The sequence below is a fragment of the Miniopterus schreibersii genome, assembly GCF_964146895.1.
Source record: "Miniopterus schreibersii genome assembly, chromosome: 6".
In the NCBI taxonomy this organism is placed as follows: domain Eukaryota; kingdom Metazoa; phylum Chordata; class Mammalia; order Chiroptera; family Miniopteridae; genus Miniopterus; species Miniopterus schreibersii.
This window is the reverse complement of record NC_138107.1, coordinates 59,612,905-59,634,410: the sequence shown is the minus strand read 5'-3', so window position 1 is coordinate 59,634,410 and position 21,506 is coordinate 59,612,905. Positions and strand designations below refer to the sequence as shown.

Sequence of the window (21,506 nt, the reverse complement as noted above, 5' to 3'; positions counted from 1 at the left end):
GGCGGACTGTCATGAATACACACTTCATGACAGTCACACTTTCCTATCTCCTTGCAGAACGAAACTAATGAACGGATTAATAATTTATGGGGCTGGAAAGAGCTTTCCTATTTTCTACACCCCAGTGAGGGGCCATTGAGCAAGATGTAGCAAACTGGTCCTGTCTTAATTCGTGCAGACTTTATATAGCACAAGTTCTTCTTCGATGCAGATGATAAATTTAGGATGAGCAAGGAATAACATGCATCACTTTAGCGGTAAAAACCCGCTGAGGAGCGTGGGCGCCCGGCGACAGTACAGGCTGGAACTGGTATTTTCATGTCACTTCTGCTTGAGAAAAGTGAAACAACTTGCGATTTATCTTAGTCAAAAAAATACAGGGAAGATTTTTGATTCCGGACACTATGGAGTAACGGAATAGATTTACCTTCCTGCCTAAAAACAAATTACTGGGACGCCTAGAAACATGTTTCTATACAAAGTGCGCAGGGTAGCGCGGGGCCCTGCGATCCCCCCGGCTTCCAGGCCCGAGGCAGTTTCCAGAAGCGTCGCCGGGGGCGCCCTGGCGCCCGGGGTCTCTCAGCCCCGCCCACGAGCATTCCCGGAAGTCACTTTACCGCTCCACCGGTGAAACCGGCTCAAGTAAAACTAACAGCACCGCTCGCGCCAGGAAACCGCGGAACCAATCCCGCGAGCCGCGGAGTCTCGCGTACGGTGAGCTCCGCAGCCGTGACGTCACCCTCACGGAGACACTCGCGAGACCAGACGGTGGGTGGGGCCAGCAGTCGGTTTGCACCGTTCGCGGCTTCTGTGAGGAAGGCGGACGCTCACCTCCGGCTGGTCTGGCTGCCGCCGACATGAGCGGCCTGGACGGGGTCGAGAGGGCCCTTCTCCTCCGGACCTGCAGCCCCACTGCCCCCGACCACGCCCCAGGAGACCCCGACCCGCACCAGTGCCTGAAGCTCCGTGAGGAAACCGAGGCGTCCCAGGTGATGGCGGCGGCGGGGGAGGGGAGCTTGGAGGCCGTCGCGCTCCCACAGCCGGAGCTTGCAGAGGAGCAGGGAGCCCCCCGCGACCCTGCGGGCTGTGGCCTTCCTCTCCAGAACCGAGTCGGTGAGGACGGCGGCTACGGAGCGGCTGAGGCGGGGGTAGATGAGGCTCCGCCTCCCGCCGAGGCGCTGGAAGCCGAGCCTGTGTCCATGGCAACGGGCGGCGGCCTGAACAATGGCTGTCCGCCTGGGGAGCTGCGCGGCCGCGGCGCGGAGAGGTCGGGGTCTGAGGCGGCGGCAGAGGCTAAGGCCGGGGAAGCGAACACTGTCTTCTCAGTAGCAGTGGATGGGGAGGTGGTGGAAAAGGAAGGCGTGAAGGAGGAGAGAGTGGTGGAGCAGGAGATGGAGGTGGAGGAGAAGCCAGGAGGCGAAGAAATGGAAATGGCGGAGGAAGATAGGGTGGCGGAGGAGGTGAATGAGGGGGCAGGGCCCCGGCTCCTGAATGTGAACCTCCGCATGAACCCCCTGGAGGCCATCCAGCTGGAACTGGACACTGTGAATGCTCAGGCTGACCGGGCCTTTCAGCAGCTGGAGCAGAAGTTTGGGCGGATGCGTCGACACTACCTGGAGCGCAGGAACTACATCATTCAGAATATCCCGGGCTTCTGGGTCACTGCCTTTCGGAACCATCCGCAGTTGTCCCCCATGATTAGGGGCCAAGATGCAGAGATGTTAAGATACATAACCAATTTGGAAGTGAAGGAATTCAGACGCCCGAGAACTGGCTGCAAGTTCAAGTTCTTCTTTCGAAGAAACCCCTACTTCAGAAACAAGCTGATTGTCAAGGAATATGAGGTCAGGGCCTCTGGCCGAGTGGTGTCTCTTTCCACTCCAATCATATGGCGTCGGGGTCATGAACCGCAGTCCTTCATTCGCAGGAACCAAGATGTCGTCTGCAGTTTCTTTACCTGGTTTTCAGACCACAGCCTTCCAGAGTCTGACAAGATTGCCGAGATTATCAAAGAGGACTTGTGGCCAAATCCATTGCAATACTACCTGTTGCGCGAAGGAGTCCGTAGAATCAGACGTCGCCCATTGAGGGAACCAGTGGAGATCCCCAGGCCCTTTGGGTTCCAGTCTGGTTAAACTTTGTCCTTGGGACTATCTCTGCACAAGGTCCCCTAACACTTCTTGCTGGACTTGTGCTTGGGCAGCAGAAGTGGCTATGCCTTTTACTTCTCTGTCTTCCTGACGTTTCTGCAACCTTTTTTCTGTGGACATTTAATTTTCTCAGCCGCAAGGTTGAGACCTTCATGGCCATGCTTCTCCACTTATATACAGCCTTCATGCTGTTCTGCATTACTGTCACAATGTGCAAGGCCGTGATTCACCCTGCTGCTAAGCCAAGTAAAAGTTGCTCCCAATTTCACTGCCTTTTTCTGCACTGCTTGGACCCTATTTGTTTTCAGGGCCTCTGGTCTGGTTCATACCACCTGGAATTCCAGCTTTGTCTAGGAGCCAGTTCTACCCACAATGCAGTGCAGGCTTTTACAGCCTGTGGCCATTTGTAGGGCATTAATGGTATCAAGAGAGAGCAGCAGCGGGCCACTTGGTCTTTGTGATTTATGTGACTCCATTGCTCCCCTTGCACCCTTGGTCACCTCCTGTTGCCTGCTTCTGGCTGTGCCCAACCCTCTTAGCTGCTGCCTACTGGATGAACATCTTCCAGACCATTGTCAGCCCCTCTTGTTTCTGGTGAACCAGAATCTCCAGAACTGGTGGTGGACCCGTTTCCTATTAGCACAAGTCTCCAGGCCTTCAGTTCCTCTACCCAAAAGACATTTCCTCAGTTCCTCACCCCCTCTTCCCTCGATCCCAATCAACCAGGAACTGTAGTGTCAGGCAAGTGGTTGAGGGGACAGATTAGAACTTGTCCTCATGACAAGAATAAGGATGATGTCTAGGCTTTCTCAGCCTCAACTAGTGAATTCACACAAAACTTAGGTACCTCTTTGTACCTTCCTTCATCCTGAATATGATTGTCGGGATAGCAGTACACTTTCTCTCTGTGTCTCTTATCGCAAAAAAAAAAGATAGCTTAGGAACATCTGCAAAACGCAGATCTTTTCATTAATTTCACTCTCCATGATTTCCAGGCACAGGTTGTCCTGTAAAATAGATTGCCAGAACTCTTATTTCCCTCTGCTTTCTTCCCCACCCTCTACCCCCCAACACCTGGAGGGTTTAAAGGCAGGCAGATCTGGATGGAATGAAAATGTTATCTAGTTCATAATGGATGGAAGAACTAAAGAGGCTGTGATGGGTGCCCTGAGCAAGGGAAACTGAACAAAAGATAGGCAAAAATGAGCCAGGTAAAAATTGGGCCTAAAATTAAGACAGGCTGACAGTCTTCAGGGAAAAGGCTTTTTCTATGTTAGTGGTGATAGGAGGAGAAACACTTTTTTTCAGCATTTCTGTGGGAAAATTGAAGGAGATTGTAATGTTAAATGTTGCCAAGAGAAAATATTTTTTCCATTGATTTTTAGAGAGTGGGATGGGGGGGGGAGAGAAACACCCATGTGAGAGAGAGATCAACTGGTTGCCTTCGGCACCTGCCCTTATTGGGGCAACTGGGGCTGGGGATAGAACCTGCAACCCAGGTATATGCCCTGGACAAGGAATCCAACCTGTGGCAAGGACGGACACTAACCACTGATCCACACTGGCCAGGGCAAGAGCAGTTACTGAAAGAAACACAACTTTGGATGTTTTCTGTCATGTTTTCATTTGACTTAATTTATGCAGAAGATTAATACTGTGTCCTTTATTTCACTAGTATTTAGTAAAATCCTGTTAATTTCTTTTTCTGTGTTTTTGCTTACTGGGAAAATTGAGCTGTACAGGCCTTCTTTGTGTTTGTTTGGCATCATTTAGAAAAAACAATCTTTCTAGTACAGTATGATATGGAGACTTAAAGCAGTCTTCATAATGATTTTCAACTTGTTCTTATTTCTGTCAAAACTGTATTCTTAGAAATATAAATAACTTGGTCTTGTCAGATTCTCAAGACTGGAAATTGTTGTCTTCATGGAAAAATAACCTGCAAAAAAAAGTGTGGCTTGATTATCTTGGTTGATAATTTGCCTTGGTAACAATTTAGTAACAATTTAGCTTAAATACTTGGGAGATTGCTCTGTCAAATTAGAAGTGTACCTTTAGTATATTTATCTTTCCTTATATGCATGATGGTAAAATAAAAGCATGTTACTCTGTTAGAGTTCTTATTTTTCACCCTGCCAACAAACATGCTTGAAGAAATTATTTGAGATAACAGATTATGGAATTTAATAAAGTTCTTAAATGGATACAACAGGCATTATCCCAAAAGTAAAATAAAATACAGCACACTACCATACCTTGCCAAGGTAAGGAGGGATGTTGCTTTTGTTTGCTTTAAAATGTCAACAATTGCAACTGCTTACTCATGTTGTCACTTATTTCCCCATACAGTTTGCAGCTCCCCCATTCCCCCCAACCTTCACTGAAAGCTTCCATTTCTGTCTGTGTAGATAATAGTCTCAGGTCATTCAGGGTCTTTTTAGTCTAGATGTAATGAAGTTTCATAAGCACTTTGTGCATTTAATAAGCACACATTCAGAGAATTCTTATCATAAGTGATATACTTTTCTATCCCATACTTTCTCAGCTGTAAAAACTTGTTCATTCTTCAAACCTTACAACTTTCTATCTCTCTCAAATCCTTCAAGGCCAGTCATGAATAACTCGTCTGTCTTACAGTTTTTCTATTCCCCTGAGGGAAGATGAAATTTTTTTTATGTACTTGGTGTACTTTGTAGGATTCTCTGTTCTAGAAAATAACAATTCATTATATTGAATTCCATGAGCATTTATTAAGGCGTTCTGTCAGGCCCCAGGAAGATAAGAAGATAAAGTGCATTCCCTTTACTGTTAAAGAACTGGGAAAAGACTGATAGGCAAACAAATAATTGACACAGAGTGACACAGTAAAATACAAAGGTTTATTCACATGTTTTTCACTGTCCTTTTATAGTTTGGATGTTTTGTGAAAGCACAGATGGGGGAGGGTGTTTACCTCCTTCACTACATCTAGCTTAATGTTTTGCACATAGTTGTCACCAGGTAAGTATTAAATGGCAAAATGAACAACTCCAATGGAGAAAATAAACGACCTAGTACCCAGAAAGACTTTTGATGAGGTAATGAAAAGAAGAAAATGGTTTTCAAGGCATTTGTAAAATAGACATCAAACATTTTTGTAAAGCCTTTATTAAATAAAAGCAAATTTTTTGTTTAATTAGGAAAAAATCTAAACACTCTAACCTTTAACATTTCACTTGCCATCTTAACAGAGCATTCATTAACTTTGGGTCAACTTTTATGTACTTTGGTTTTGTACATCTTAACATGACTATTCAACTAGAGATTGAAGGTCTTTAGACGTGTACTGTCTAGTACAGTAGCCACTATCCACCAATGGCTATCGAGCACTTTAATTGTGGCTAGTTCAAATTGAGATCTGCTGTAAGTATAAAATGCACACTGGATTTCAAATACTTGGTTTGGAAAAAATAATGTAAAATATCTTTTTTTATGCTGATTGCAGTTGAAATGATATTTTTGTATATTGGGTTAAATAAAATATTTTTCATATTTACCCATTTTTAAAAAAATGTGGCTACTGGTAAATTTTAAATTACTAGACTTCTTGATGAGTATCTCAAAGCATAGCAAAATATCTAAAAATTAAACATTACTTCCCATGAAATTTTTTGTGATTTTAGGAAAAGGGTTATCTAGTTTAAATTCAAAGTGGGTAAAGTAAGCTAGAAACCAGTGGGTAAAAGAGTAAAGTGAAATGCCTTTAATCATCTTGTTCTTGACTAAGAGAGACTCAGTACTTTGCAAAATGTGCTGTGTAAAACTATTTTTCTGGATATAAGTAAGATAGGTCTGGGTGCCAAATTGACACTAATTGACACCGATGGTTACATTGGTTAATAGTTCTAGCAACATTCAGGACCTATAGTTCATATTTTTCTAAAATAAAATATTCTGTACTTTCTAGCTTACAGATGTACATGAAACGCAGAAAATTTCAGTTATTAAATATACCATTTTGTGTATGTTACATGGGCTCCAAGTCTTAGCAATTAGCCAGTGAAAGAAAAAAAATCTGAATCTAGTATTGCATCAAGTAAATTCAGTGCTCACCACTTGAAGAAGCATATTTGTTGAAAATTAGTGTAGTAATTGCTGCATCCTTGCAGCAGTTATTTTGTATTGGATACTATATTACGGATTATTTGGAATAGTCAATACTGTTCTTGCTCTTGAACTCAGTATCTCATTGAGGGGGTATCATTCGTTGGATGTTTTCTTTAGCAAATCACATACTCAAACCAGTCACATGCACAAGAAAATGGGATTTATGTGGTAAAGGAGATGTCGGGTGATTAGGACCATCCCCTCAGGTCCAGCTTCTCCATGTTAAAATATAATTGAAGTGCTTAGACTATATAGAGATAACAGATACAATCTTTATCCATTCATTAGTATGGGAGGTGTTTCACTTGTGAGCAGTACTTCCTCCATATTTGAAGTGCCTTGTTTCAGCTCTGAAGGGCCCCCTTGATCCATTTCCTTTGACCTCAGAGGTTCTCAAGACCCACAAAAGAATTACCATGAAACCACATCAGGAAAACAATGTCTATTTTTTGGCTTCACTTTCTCAGGATTTGCATTTAATGTAATTTCCTTGAGAACAGGCCAGGAAGAAATGGTTCTATTAAAAATGAAAGGGTCACTTTAAGTAAGCTGCTAATTTTTATAAATACCCAGATCGTCTTACTAGTCTGGGTATTTATAATTTTTATAAATATCCAGATGTCTTTTCTGTCTTCTGAAGAGACAGAAAACACACTAGCTTTAAGTTGAGATTAAATCACAGTTTTAGAATCTCCAAGTACATTAGGCAAAGTAAATACCTTCTCTGAGCCTCAGTTTCCTTGTTCATAATGCAGGGATGATAATACCTGTATTATAAGCTAACACTCTCCCAGGTTGTATTTGGAGAATGCATTATAAGGTTGTAGAGAGGATGTCAATAATAAACGTGGGAGCTTACTATGTATTAGGCACTGTGCTAAAAGATTCCAATTACATCATTAGTAAAGGTTAGAGTGCAATGATGCCAAGCACAATGCCTGGCATGTAATATATAATTGATGTTAACTCCCATTTACTTTTAATTTCTCATTTAATTTACATTTAGACAAGTAGTCATTTAGTCTAATGTTTCTCAAACCTGCCCAGGCTCTACCCCAAACCAGTTAAATTAGATGCTAAGGTGCAGACAGGTTTGAGAATCATGGATAACCTTTCCTCCTCTAATGAGGGAATACCCACCCCCTAGTTTTGTTACATTAACTCAGAAATCTACCACCTTATAATATCCAGCTATGACAAAGTGCCTGGAATACAGTAGGCTCTGAGCACGTTTACTCCATATAACCCATGTAGAATTATAGAGTGGAATTAGCCTGACTGCACAAAAGAGCTCTTGTAAGTACTTGAAGATCATCATTATATGTATTGTACCCCTCACCTCCCCCCTCCATCATCACCAATAACCAACCACCTGGCTATGATTCCTGGTACTTAACCAATGCCATCATAGGAAGCAAGCTGACCAGTTCACCCAAGGAAGGGTGGGCCAGTATCACCTGAAAGAAATGTTCTTGCATAGATAAGTGGGTCCATTAAATTGTTTACTGCTTTGGATTATGCAGCTCTTAACAAGCCTGTAGCATGTGGCTACAAGCAGCCTGTGTTAAAAGGTTCTACCTGGCTATATATATCACACCTCCTTCCTCTTTCCACGAGGAAATTGACTGTCTTGCTGTTCCACAGGGTCCGCTTCTGTCCATAAGTTCCCTTAAACTTGTTTAATTCTGGAGTAGTCTCTCCAGTCTCTTGGCCCTGTCCTTTGGAGGTTGGTTTCAGTACACCCCTGCAAGTTTTCCCAACAGATACCAGACAAAACAGTACAAACTATATAATTGATACATGTGAAGTTTAGTAGCCTAGGAAACTTCTCTATGGTGATAGAAATCCAAAGTGGTTGCCTGAGGACTGGGGACAGTAACTGGGAAGAAGCATGAGCGAATATTCAGGGGTGACAATAAAGCTCCATATCTTGATTTGGGTGATAACACAGAAGTACTCATTTGTTAAAACTTGTCAAATTGTGCACTTAAGGTTTATGCATTATAGTGTATGTCAATTATAACCTCAATAAATAACATTTTAAAATATTGTTGGGAATTCAAAACTGGAACTCCATTTGCCCATCTCCAGTGTTTTGACTCCTGTGCTTAAATAAAAGTTGCTAACTCTACTTGCGAGACCTTATATGCAAGTTGTTCTTACTGCTGTATAATATCATTTATAATTCCAATCTTGGGGTTACTTTTTAACTTTTTTTCTCTCAATTTCAAGCCAAAGTTGATCTCTCTAGAGATTCCATTAACTTACAAACTTATAAGTTATGTCATACTCTGCTCACTAAAGTTTAATCTGCTCAGAACAGTATGTCCTGAAGTACTGACTTAATAATTTCCCTGGGGCACTCTCAATCTCCCTGAGTTTCCCTTTCCATTTCTGCACATTCAAGTGCCTACAAGATGCTTCTCTGACCTTCCTTATTCGGGCCCTTCTGACTCTTCAGCTCCAGCCTACTCCTTTTCCATTACCTTAAAGCAGTGGATCACAAACGGTGGTCCCCAGACCAGCAGTGTCAGCATCACCAGAATCTTGTTAGAAATGCAAATCCTAGAGCCCCATTTCTTACCCTACTGCATCAAAAACTCCACAAGTGGAGCCTAGCAATCATGTTTTAACCAGCACTTCAGGTCATTCTGATGCATGATAAGGTTTGGGAACCTAAACTCTACTGCTACTCCTGCTTCATCTCTAGTTGACTGTTTCCATTATAAAAACAAGCCTAGCCAGCCATGGCTCAGCAGTTGAGCATCGACCTGGGATCCAGGAGATCGAGGTTTGATTCCCGGTCAGGGCACATGCCCGGGTTGCGGGCTTGATCAGTGACTCTCTCGTCATTCATGTTTCTATCTCTCTCCCTCGCCTTTCCTCTCTCTGGAATCAATAAAGATATATTAAAAAACAAAACAAAAACCAAAAGATATTTACCTACAAGCAAGGCAGAGTGGTGTCAAAGAATAACTCCAAGTCACAAAGTCAATTGCAGCACATTATTCATTTGTTCACATGGAGGGTAAATCATCAGATTGATTTTTACCCCACAAAGGCAAAAGCCGGATTTATTAAAGCAAAGAGGAAAGGAGAGAAAAATAATTGTAGTCTGGGAAGAATGAATCTCGTTTGCACAGTTTTTGATTGGGTAACTGATTAGCTGGCAGCAGTCATCTGGACAGTCTGTCCCTGAGTAGGCTGACTAGGGGGTATGAAAATTATTGTTTATGAATTCTCTGGAAAGTCTTTGTGAGCTAAACTGACTCTGAAGGACAGGCTGTTTCTCTGTAGTGTTTGCCAGTGTCTTTCCATCAGCACCTCCTTCTTAGTTGGACAAGATCTGCACTACTTTCCTCACTAGAAATCTCAGTATACCTGTTGCTTTTCTCTAAATCCTTTCCCCCTACATCCTTACTTCTTACTGGATTCTCCTCTGAGCCCTTATTTGAAAATGATCATAATCTGGGGTGCTCTGTAGTGGAGTTTCTATTTCAATGAGTTATAATCATCGTAATTTTCTAATATGAATTTCAGATGTTAAACAAAAATATGCAAACTGTTTTCCTTCCTCCTTGCATTTTTCCAAGGACTAACACCAGTATTTTCACACTGACAACAGATAGCAGTGACATCACTACCTAATGAACTGTATGAGCTGACTCAAAGAGACAGTAACTTTTCTTACAGTTTAAGTAAATATTTTAATATTTTAAATATTACTTAATATATTTTAATTAAGGTAATTAATAGCTTCCGTGCCTGCAAACAGTGCATTATTGTTTCTGCCCTGCAATGAATGATCATGGAAGCCAATGAAGCAGCATTTTTTTTAAGATTAAGATTATAACCTGAGGATAAGCAACATATAATATGCATAATTTTAAAAATTAAAATCTTCTGAGATTACATTTCTTCCAGTAATGCTTAAAGGCTGAATTTGCACGCTCGTGGGTGTCTGAGTCATCCCTAAATAAGGAAAATACAATATTTTTCTACTTATATTGACTAAAAGTGAAGAGGAAATAGTGTCCAAATGCTTTGTAGGTGTTGGCCAAAGATTATAAACTGTAAAAAAAATTGAAATTATCCTTTATTATGTCTTCTTAGGATGAGAGAAGTTTTCCTTTCAGTTGCTCCTAGTTATTTAAATGATCACACTTAACACAGTAACACTTCGCTTTTCTTAAAAGTCAAACTCCGTTCATCTCAATTCCTCGGAAATAGCCAGGAATCTGCACATTAAGGAGGCAGGCCTGTTAATCGCGGAATCCACTGTGTACGTGAGCAGCCCTACGGAGCTGACTTGAATGGACAACCAACCTCTTAGGCGAGCACTGTAAGACAACAGCTTAGCTCAGGTGCCTCAGGAAGGCACTCGCTGCCTCGGAAAGCCTCACCCACGCATTCGCACCCGCTTGAGCGGGCCGCCGCCGCTCACGGAAACCCAGCCGCCTCGGGACGGACGGAGCTGGGGCGCTCGGTAACGTCAAGGGACGGAACGCCCGCGACGCGGCGCGCGATGGCGGAGCCGCCGGCTCTCGCGCGACGTCCCGACGTTCCCCGTTGCCATAGCAGCAGCCTCCCCGGACGCGACGGGAGGGTGGGGCGAGGGGCGGAGCACCGCTTCTGCAGAGAGGAGGCTCGCGCTCGCCCTGCGGGTCTGACTGCTACCAAAATGAGCGGGCTGGGTGAGGCCAGCCGCCCTTCTGTCGCCAAAACCCGCGGCCCCGCTGCTCCTGACCATGCCCCGGGACTCGCGGACCTAAACCCGGGCCACGGGGAGGAAACGGAGGCGACGCGGGAGGCGGCGCGCAAGGGTGAGGGCGGCTCGGAGGCCCCTGCGGAGGGGGGCGCGGCCCCGGCCCCCGCGGGCTGCGGCCCCGTGCTCCGCATTCGGGTGGTTAGGAGTCGTGAGGAGGCGCCTGAAGCGGGCCAGAAAGAGGCTCAGCCTCCCGCAGAGGGCGTGGAAGCCGCCGCCGCCGCCGCCTGCCCCTCGGGGGCTGCGGACAATAGCCAGGAAGATGGTGGCCAGCCTGGAGAGCCGAGCGGCCCTGCTGGGGAGAAAGCTCTAGAAGCCTGTGACGCAGAGGGATTGGGGTCTCAGGCGGTGCCTGGGGCCAAGGCCAAGGAAGTGATGACAAAGAAGCGCGCCATCTCGGCGACGGCCGAAAAGGAGGGAGTGGCCGAGGGGCTGCTGGAGGAGAAGAAGGCGATGGAGAAGGAGAGAAAGGTGGCAGGAGGAGCGAAAGAGGAGGCGCGGGCCAGGGCCCCGAAGGTCAATAACTGCATGGACTCCCTGGAGGCGATCGATCAGGAGCTGTCAAATGTAAATGCCCAGGCGGACAGGGCCTTCCTTCAGCTGGAGCGCAAGTTTGGCCGGATGCGAAGGCTCCATATGCAGCGCAGAAGTTTCATCATTCAAAATATCCCTGGTTTCTGGGTCACTGCCTTTCGGAACCACCCCCAGCTGTCACCTATGATCAGTGGTCAAGACGAAGACATGATGAGGTACATGCTCAATTTGGAGGTGGAGGAGCTTAAACACCCTAGAGCAGGCTGGAAATTCAAGTTCATCTTTCAGAGCAACCCCTACTTCCGCAATGAGGGGCTCGTCAAGGAGTATGAGCGCAGATCCTCTGGCCGGGTGGTGTCTCTTGCCACTCCAATCCGCTGGCACCGGGGCCAGGACCCCCAGTCCCATGTCCACAGGAACCGGGAAGGCAACACTATCCCCAGTTTCTTCAACTGGTTCTCCGACCACAGCCTCCTAGAATTCGACAGGATTGCTGAGATTATCAAAGGAGAACTGTGGTCCAATCCCCTACAATATTTCCTGATGGGTGATGGGCCCCGAAGAGGGTTTCGAGACCCAGCAAGGCAGCCAGTGGAGAGCCCCAGGTCCTTCAGGTTCCAGTCTGGCTAGCTCCTGACCTGTGAGAAGCTCCTGCACAAGTTTCCTTACCACCTCCTCTTGGATTCTGTGCTTAGCCACCAGCATGCAATCTTCCATCTGCTTTCTCTTCACACTGGATTATTTTGTTCTTTGGCTCTTCTAAATCTTCAATCAGTTGCAAGATTGCTGCTTCTATGTCTATGCTCTTCTTCCTCTCGGCCTTCTTGCTGTTCTGTGAAGTGTTTCAACTGCATGGCCTTCCACTGCTTCTGTGCCAAGCACACGATGCTGTAGATATGCACTGACTCCTGTTGCATGCCTTGGGCCCTGTGACAGTGGTCTTTTCCCAGGTTTTTAAGTGCTTATCTACCACAGGTTAACTTGATATATATCTTTTCAAATAACTAGCTGGGCTTCATACTTGACGCTGCTGTGCTTCTGATACCCTGCACTCTATGGCAAGATCTTTGAGTTTCACCTCTGCAGGATGAAGCTGATATAGATGATGTCAGCCATCAACCCAAAGTGGGCATCCGAGGCTACCACTAACTGGCTCCTAGCTGCCTTCCTGGGCCTATGCCATCCAGCCTGCTGGCTATCTGGCAGAATAAGCAGGTGGCTGGTGGGTGGCTACTAGGCATGAATAAGGTAACAGATGAGAGGTATACTGTGTCATGTTGATCTTCTTACGTCTTTGGTCATTCTGCATTGTGACCAGGTACTGGTGAGTATGAAAGTCTGTGCTGTGGTCTTCCCAAACCTATTTTCAGTCTTTTGGGTGAGTTTGCCTGGTACCATTGCCTGCCTCCTTGGGAACTATCTGTGGACTGAAGCCCCCAGGCAACACATAGGAACCCCACCTCCCTCCAAATGGTTACTTATAAACCCAACTCGCTGTCAGGAAGGTTGAGCAGTCGTATGTGACAGTGCCCAAAGGAAGGGATTCCTTCCAACAGCCTTTCTGAGTCCTGGTCAGTAAACCACCTTTAATCTAGGCAACTTTGTTAGGCATCCCCTGCCTAACCGCTCCTGGACCTATTCTTAACATGGCAGAGTTGCCAGGGTGGGTGCACTGAGGAAGATGTATTTCTCCCTGTCCCTCCTCCCCCCTCCCTCCTTTCCCCTCTCCCTCCCCTCTTGTCTCATAGTCCCCCTTTCCTCTCCCTCCCCCCTTCCTCCCTCAGAAGCAGTTACAGTTGAGAAACAAACAAAACCGGCAAAGCAGACTTTTTCTTTAATTTGCTCTCTCCTTGATTGTGTCCAGAGGGAGAAAGCTACTGTATAATAGGTTCTCCAGATAGCATTGCCCTCTTCTGCCCTCATGTCTCCACCACTTCCTTTAGCAAGGTCTCAATGTTTCAAAGGGAGACTTACAGGTAAATTGTTTAGTTACGGGCAGTGTTCCTTTAGGCCAACTGTGACAACCTCATCCTTTCTCTGTATTTACCAAAACCTCCTGTGTTTTTTGATCTGTAGTTTGAGAAGCTGGGAGGAGAGACAGAAGGGCTTCACAGTGATGGGTTCAAGAGCGACTCACAGCAGGTTGTGATCTAAAGCAACCAAAAGTTAGTTTGACTCCACTTTTCTAAACATGGAAATTCTTTTTTGGGGCCTTGGACCACTTAGAAATAACCCCAAGGCAGCATTTTGCGGGTCAATTCTGTGTTCTGTACTATTTAATTATAGCCTTGATGTCCCAAGGGCCTCCATCCTATTGCCTGGCCCTTGGCTCTCAGTCCTAAGTTTCCCCATTTTCTTCCCTGCTTCTGTCCTAACAAAAGAGGGGGAGGCTGCTGTCTGCACTGTGGCAGATGCTGTCTTCCTCCTAGGGGTAAGGAGTTATGTGGAGTCTGTCTGGATTTTCAGACCAAGTTCTAGTAGGTGAGACAACAGTGCTGTCAGGCCTATCTTACTTATGGAGGGATATGGTGGTGCTGATGACATCCACTCTTATTCTTTCTCCTGTCTTTGAAGTTCCCCACTTGGTGAGTCTGGACACAGAGCACTGGGGAGGGTGCTCTAGGCTGGAGAAACTGAAAGCCTGGAAACAGAAATGAGCCTGCTGTGGAGTGGGCTTAGAAAGGCAATCAGGGAGGACTGGGGAGGAGGGGAGGCCCCAAGGCTCTCTCCTGGAGAGGTGGGAGAATCAAAGTGGTTGATATATAAAGAGAATGCTTGGGAGAGGATTTCCCCCTAATTTTTCCTATATCCTTGAATTCACCAGATTTTTATACACATAAATGCAAGTCTAGATGTTTTCTCTCTAATTCTAGGAATGACCTTTTATATGTAGAAGATTGGTGGTATATGTTTATCTCACTGTTTGAGTAAAATCCTATTAATTCCTTTCTCCATGTTTGCTTGCTGGCAAAATTGACATTTACAGGCCTGCTTTTTGCTTGTAATTGAGAAATGTGTGCAAAAAATAACAAATTTGCTTCCTGTGCAGTATGACGACTTCTGTGAATATTATTAATATATCAGCTTGTTCTGGTCTCTCTTCATATATGGATCTATCCTTAGAAATATGTGAATGTGATCTTTGAAGAGTCTGAAATTTTGCAAATGTCATTGTCTTGTGGAAGTAATCTCAAGAAGAAAAACAGAACTCTCCCTTTATTTGCTATTTCTTGCCCCAGTAGTAACGTGGCACTTGATATTTTGTTCCTAACCACTGTAAGTGCTTGTAGAATTGTCCTGTGACACTAAGCAAGGATCCTTAGTACTTTTGTCTTCTCCTATGTGCTCGAAGGAAAAATAAAATCTGTCAGTCTGCTGTATTTCTTGTTTTCATCAAAATAAAAATTAATAAAGTTCTGTCTTTGTTGTCTAGGTTAATATAAGGTTGAGAAATTATTCAAGTTATCACTTGTCACAGTAGGCATCATCCTGGAGGTTAAAAACGGCAACAGCCACCAAACTTTCTAAGATTTTTTTGCTTGGTAAATAGGCCCACTGCAGCTGCATACTCATGGACATAACTTTTTTTTTTTTTTTTTACAACCAGTGAGGGTTTTGGTAGAAATTAAAGCACCATCGTGTTGATCTGTCACTGTTCTCCGCGGAAACCTGTTCTTGCAGCATCCTTGTCTACTATGTTTGTGTTAACCACATATCTTCCTTCCCCCCCTTGGTCTCATTCTTTTCTTAATGAGCTTAAGATAGACTTTGGGAAGAATTAACCATTATGTATTCTGTAAGTGCTACTTAAATTATTTTCCTACAACAGTGTGGTGCTTTAAAAAAAAGAACCAAAAAAATTGAAATATATTGTCTAGAAACAAGTGATATCAGATCTCACAACTTCAGTTACAAGGACTGTTCTGCTGTTCAGCAGCTATTCCATGAAGGTTTGGGACACAACTACTTGTGCATTCTCTGGAGTAGAGACGGCATGGGTGCTGCAAGATCTGAAAATGACAAAGTATTTTTAGCCATTAAACAAATATTTGACAATGGCCCCAAATTACGGATTCTAGTTAGAGAAAAATCTATAGTTAAACAGACTTGCTGACTCTTGGGGCAGTTCTTTCTTGCAAGTTCTACTTGCTGACGTGTAATTTTTCTAAGCCAGGAGAACTTTAAGTATTAGCTAAGTTTTCTTTTGCTAGTTCTGTGCTCATCTTAATCCTAAATTCCCTTTATGATATTCATTTTACTTTTTCAATTCAGTGATTTTTCTGTTAGGCGGGTGTCATTTATTTGTCAGAGATTAACTTGATTTTTGTTCCATTTAGTCTAATAAAATTTAAGACTCAATTAGGCATTCTCTAGGTTGTACTTACTAACAGTTCACTCCTATAGCCCTGTTTCATTTCTTTGCATTGCCCCCCCTTTCCCCCCCCCCAATTTTATTTATGCAGACCTCCAAACCAGCTAAGAGGTTCTCTCCTCTTCCTGTCACTGAAGACGTACATATTATCCTTCTGGTCAGTTCAGTCCACATTGCCCTGTGAGTAGTAGTGATACTTCGTTATTTCCCCAGTCCTGACATTACAGTCTTTTACCATTTCTGGGCATTCAGCTCAGACACCCACAGGCCGGGCTACCCACAAAAGGCTTCGACCTTCTTGACTCAGCTGCCCCTCCCCATTACTACTGTTGCTGCTTCTCCTTTATCTCCAGGTGACTCAAGTTTCCTTAAATCAGTTTTCATTATTAAAAACAACCTCCCTCCCCCAAATTACCTGTATTCTTAATTATTCAGTTCCCTGCCCCGTGGAGTCTCAATTTGAGCCTTGGAGATCTGATTTTACTTCAGATACACATTCCCTGGCTTGACAATCTCAAGATATGTCAGGCACTTCCACGTGTGTTCTCATGTTAACTTTATAGTCCTAACATAAGGTTTACTATTTAAATACTGGTGAAAATAGAGGTGCAGAAAGCTAAACTGCCTAAGATGCAAGTCACAGACTCTTAAATTTTCTGATCTCAGGCTACCTTCTTTATCACAGACAACTGGACTAAACATGGCATAAAAACAAAACCCTCTTTATGTGTGTATTCAAGCCTCAGATGGTTATTCTTAACCCATTCATGGACTGTTTCTAAAAGGAGTACTTTTTAATACTTTAATACAGGATTCCATATTACAGATTAAAACACTACTGAATTTACATAAGTAATCTTGATGTTTGCTAAATAAATGAATGAAATTAGCAGTTTGTTCCTTTCATCAATGGGAGTAAATGCACCAAAAGTTTAAATATAATTATGCAATTTAGTTGCTAAGAAGTATAAAAAATGTTATCTATTAAATTTAGAGAATGAATATTTTTAAATTCAACATGGTGATTCCTTTTTAGGAATGCATCCCCTCTCTAATTTACTAAACTTTATTAAACTTTGATCTTTACCAAGAATGTACTAAGGCCAAAATAAAGTATTTTTGTTTTGTTTTCTCGGGTAATGACTGAGAACAGGTGCCTGGTACAAGAACCTGATTGTCAAGCAATCTGTGTTTTAGTTATTTTAAGTAATAACCCAACTCAGCGATAGGCCCAGATAGCCCATCTTCCACTAAATTTCCTCGGATCAGTTTTCATTATTCCTTCTCCATTTTGGTTTCATCAGCACAAAGAGGAACATCTAAGTATTCAAGGTGAACATTTGAACTTGACTATGAAGAAAGAGTAGACCTGCTTATTAATGCCTTTAGCATATGCGGCTTCCAGAGCAGACTTCATTACACATTGTAGGACTCCTGTGATTCCTGGTTCTCTGTTTTACTCTTCCGGGTAAGTTCTCTTATAGATATTTAATATTTTAAATAAAATTACAAGTTATTTTAGGACAGAGCCTGTGTCTTCATTTCTAATCCCTACATGTCCTAGCATGGTGATTATTAAATTGAAGTGTGGTTTTAGACCGAGAATTTGCCCCAATCTAGATCCAATGCTGGGAGATTTTACCAGTCAACTAAGAGAATGATTTTTGGGGTCGAACTTGGGCTCAAGTAGAGACTCTGTTCCTAAGTAACTGTATAACCTGGAGGGAACATATAATATAAACTCTGTGAATTTTAATTTCCTCATCTGTAAAATTTTAGTAATTATACAATCCTCACATGGTTGCTGTAGGGAGTAAACAAGGTTGTAAAGTAGCCTGATAAGGAGGCAGCACTCATTACTATTATATTTTTTCACCATATTTCTGAGGATTTAGAGACCAACAAGAATTTACCTTTTTGAATTCACCCTATGTAGACTGGACCATGCTCAAGGATTTTTAAGGGAAGCAACTGGACCACATTGGGGGAGTTCTCTCTCAAATGTATCCCAGTTTTGCACTAATCTGGATGCCAACTCTATGATATAACCTTGTTTTTAAGAGCCTGAGAAGAGGGAAGTGAATACTACTATAACATCACATTAAAAAAAAGAACTATTCATGTGATTCTAACATTTAGTCAGTTATATCCAAAGAGATAGTTTCACATTCCAGTTTTTGCTGGTTTGTTATATAATCACATTTTATTTTTTTTGCATTCAAACAAGTTCACTAAAAGTATGTGTATACATATACACGTATATGTACATGCATATGCTTTAAATACATATAGTTATTGTGGGATGTGAACTGGTGGGGAAATAATACTTGATTTCAAATTAGAGTTTAACAAACTCAGTAGTTGATTTTAGACTGTAATTCTAGGTTTAATTGAAGTTTCCCCTGCCTCAATATTCTAAATACCAAATTCTGACACATTGTTTGATCACTGTGTCATTCAGATCTTTCCTCTACTGATGAGATCAACAGTGGCCAGCAAAGAGAATCGCAGTTCCCTTCACAATTACTTTTAGGTATCTTTTAGATGATGAATGTTTGCCTGTATGATAATATTAAACTTAAGTCTTCTGCCTATTTGCACAATTTTCCTGCTTTGTTACTCATGACTTTATTAAGAATATAGAGCTTTTCTTCTCTAAGATTCTATTTTTAATTTTTATAATGTCATTTTTGGATGATTTTAAATCTTCATGTCCAATCAGAAACACTGGCACTTGTTAGAAGTGAAATAAACATTTTTAAAGTCTAATTACAGTCCAACAGAAAAACGGCATTCATAATTATCACTGACTGTCCCTGATAGAAAAGTAGAAGGAAACTTGGAAATAAACTCTAACCTTCTCTTTCAACAAGATGAGGAAAACTAAGGTCAAATTAGGTGGTTAACTTGTTTAGATTCTTTAGACAGATATTAGTAAAAGTATGACTAGAACTTCTTTCTGACTTGAGTGAATTTTTTTCACTCCTCAGTGGCCCGAAAGGGCAGTTAACTTCTTATTTTGGGGTTCTCACTTTTTATATTAACAACAGTAGTTTATAAGCATTTAAAGATGTATTATTCTTTGCCATTTACAAAATAAATGTGTAAGGAAAAATAGTTTTATTTTTTTAAAAGAAATCAAATGTGTATTGAAAATCTACATGAGACAGCATCTATCATTCAGCCTTGAGCTTGACTGTGTATGCTCAGTATCGTCCAATGAGATTCTGGAAATCAATTTCAAACACATTATATTCTTATTAGTAGATATCAAAGGAAGTTACTGATTTTGAGGAATTAATTTCAGTAACTGTTTACCTACCCTGAGATAGTCAGCCCCATAACATATTTGGGATTGTTTTTGAGCATTTAAAAATTTTTAACAAAATACCTATCTTTTCATTGTATGCATCAATATGCTAAGTTCTCTACTACAGTTCAAGTAAAATAATGATAGTGACTATGTTTTCTGTTACTGTTCACAATGGACAGAGTGAAATTACAGCATCAAGAGTAGCCAGGATTTATACTGTAAACATTATCTGGCTCCAAACATCTTGCAACAAATAGCTACTAATATGACTATGCACAGCACATAGAACACAATAATCCTGGATTGTCATATAACCATAAATCCTCTTAAAGCAGTTTTTCTCAACCTTTTTTTTCTTTTTCATTATTACCCCAGCTTCCAAAGAGAAAAATTAAATTTAACTCAACTTTAAATTATATTTCTCCTTAATGAGAAAAAGTAATACTAAGGAATAAGGTTTTATTGGGTAATGTTGAGCTTTGGGATGCCATAATCCATGGCACTATTATTTTTTTCACCCTAAGAACCATTTTTTTTCCTTTTGAGAATACATGCTTTAAAGTGAATGAAAATGAATTAAACAGCCTTTAACATTATTAGGGGAGAGGGAGAAGCCTAATGGGTGACATTGGAGGTTGAAGTAGCTGGCTTCTGGTATCATCTGTCCCATACTGGCTGTGTGGTATCAGAAGAAATCATGTCTTCAGTCCTTCTTTGGAAAACAAAAGAATAGTATAAAACCTGATAGCTTGGAAAAGTCATTTAATCTCACTGGACTCAGTGGCCTTGGGTATAAACTGAAGGTGTAGGTCAGTTCTCAATTCTGGCTGAATTTTCCTGGGGCATATAAAAGATGTCAATGCTCATCTATATCCCCAGACTAAATAAACCAATCTCTGGAGGTTAGGGTCCAGCCAGTGGATCTCAAACTTTAGTGTGAAACACACTATTATTAAACACAGACTGTTGGGTCCTATTTCCAGAGTTTCTAATTCTGTAGGTCTGGGGTGAGGCCTGTAAATCTGCATTTCTATCAAATCCTCTGGTGATGCCATGCTAGTGGTTTGAGATCACACTTTCAGAGCCACTGGTCTAGGCATAGGTGTAAAAATATGTGTGTCCCTCCAGGTGAATTCTAATCTTAGAACTATTGGTATATAAAATATCAGTAAGGTTCTTTTCAGTTCTAAGATACTGAGATTTTGATACAATGAGAGTTGTTGGGCATCTATAGAAAGACGACCTATGGAAAAACATCAACTTCTTGGTCAGTTTTCATTAGGAATTTCTTCCTATAAAGCACTTTACAGTATATTTTTTTAAAATTAACATTTTACAGTACATTTGCTGCATATATGGTTCTTCATTTTTCAGTAAATATACATTATTTGGTTGCCAGTGTTTCATCATTTGATAAGACTGATGGAGGGTTTGGATAGTAGCCAGCTGTTTTTGACTTGTTTGAAGAGAATGTTGTAAACTTGTAGTCCAGGGGTAAATCTGGGGGGAAAAAAACAACCACATAATTTAATTATTCTGCAATCCCAGAAGGCCTTTCATAAATATAAACATCAAAATTTCACTGTCATTGATAATAAAATTTATTTTTTAGAGTTTAATAAGTTTAACATTTCTTCTATCACCTGGATAGGTTATACCTAGGATGAAGAGTATAGATGTCTTTCCCTATAAAATTTACAAGATTAAAGTCAAATTACATTTAGAGATATGTAATCACCTTCAGAGCTCAAACTAGTGAGTGTAATGTTTTACCTTCCATGCATAAAAGTTGTACCTTCCATACATAAAATAAGGATGAACATCTCATTTTTTTAAAATTAAAAATCTCTCAGGCCTGCTGGGAGGTTCATGTAATTGGTAAACGTGAACTAATAATCTTCATAGCCCTTAGTAATAAAAGTTCCTAAGAATAATCTTTGAATGCTTAGCTAAATAAGGGTTCTAATGTGTACAATGTAGCAGCTTTGATAAGCAACCACGGTATGTGCCCTTGACCCTTCAGTCCCAGGGCCGACACTCTAACCACTGAGCCAAACCAGCCAGGGTGCACATAACATCTTTGCTGATGTTAAGCATGACATGAACACACACACATACGGCCACAGGGGTCAGGAGAGAGCACATCTTTATTGATGGTGGGACACTGACGGTTTCATATAAGTCTCTCAAAAGTTATTATCTCAAATGGATATTTTCTTCCCAAAT

The 21,506-nt window shown here is 42.0% G+C and overlaps 3 protein-coding genes across 10 annotated transcripts in view; 1 reads left to right on the top strand and 2 right to left on the bottom strand.

Moving 5' to 3' along the window:
- Window positions 1-725, bottom strand: part of DSE (dermatan sulfate epimerase) — a 90,521-nt gene extending 89,796 nt beyond the window's left edge. Inside the window, exon 1 of the mRNA XM_081141282.1 lies at window positions 618-725. The gene's annotated coding sequence lies outside the window, so the exon portion shown is untranslated. The remainder of the gene's footprint in view (window positions 1-617) is intronic.
- On the top strand, window positions 635-12,317 carry LOC308559067 (testis-specific Y-encoded-like protein 4). 2 transcript variants are annotated; one of them, XM_081141296.1, is made up of 2 exons: window positions 770-1,022; window positions 11,137-12,317. In XM_081141296.1, the coding sequence occupies exons 1-2, from the start codon at window positions 858-860 to the stop codon at window positions 12,223-12,225; spliced, it is 1,254 nt and encodes a 417-aa protein (XP_080997422.1). In that variant the 5' UTR covers window positions 770-857; the 3' UTR covers window positions 12,226-12,317. The 2 variants fall into 2 exon arrangements, with proteins under 2 accessions (XP_080997421.1, XP_080997422.1); XM_081141295.1 differs by lacking the exon at window positions 11,137-12,317 and having other exon boundaries at window positions 635-5,038.
- Window positions 12,318-19,070: 6,753 nt separating this feature from the next.
- Window positions 19,071-21,506, bottom strand: part of NT5DC1 (5'-nucleotidase domain containing 1) — a 107,400-nt gene continuing 104,964 nt past the window's right edge. For 2 of the 7 annotated variants that reach the window (XM_081141288.1, XM_081141292.1), the window contains 2 exons: window positions 20,664-20,780; window positions 19,903-19,989 (listed from right to left, as the gene is read on the bottom strand). In XM_081141288.1, the coding sequence (XP_080997414.1) occupies window positions 20,665-20,780 (116 nt within the window). In that variant the 3' untranslated portion in view covers window positions 19,903-19,989; window position 20,664. Of the gene's footprint in view, window positions 20,781-21,506 lie in introns of all 7 variants that reach the window. The other 5 variants (XM_081141291.1, XM_081141290.1, XM_081141293.1 and 2 more) reach the window with 3 other exon arrangements.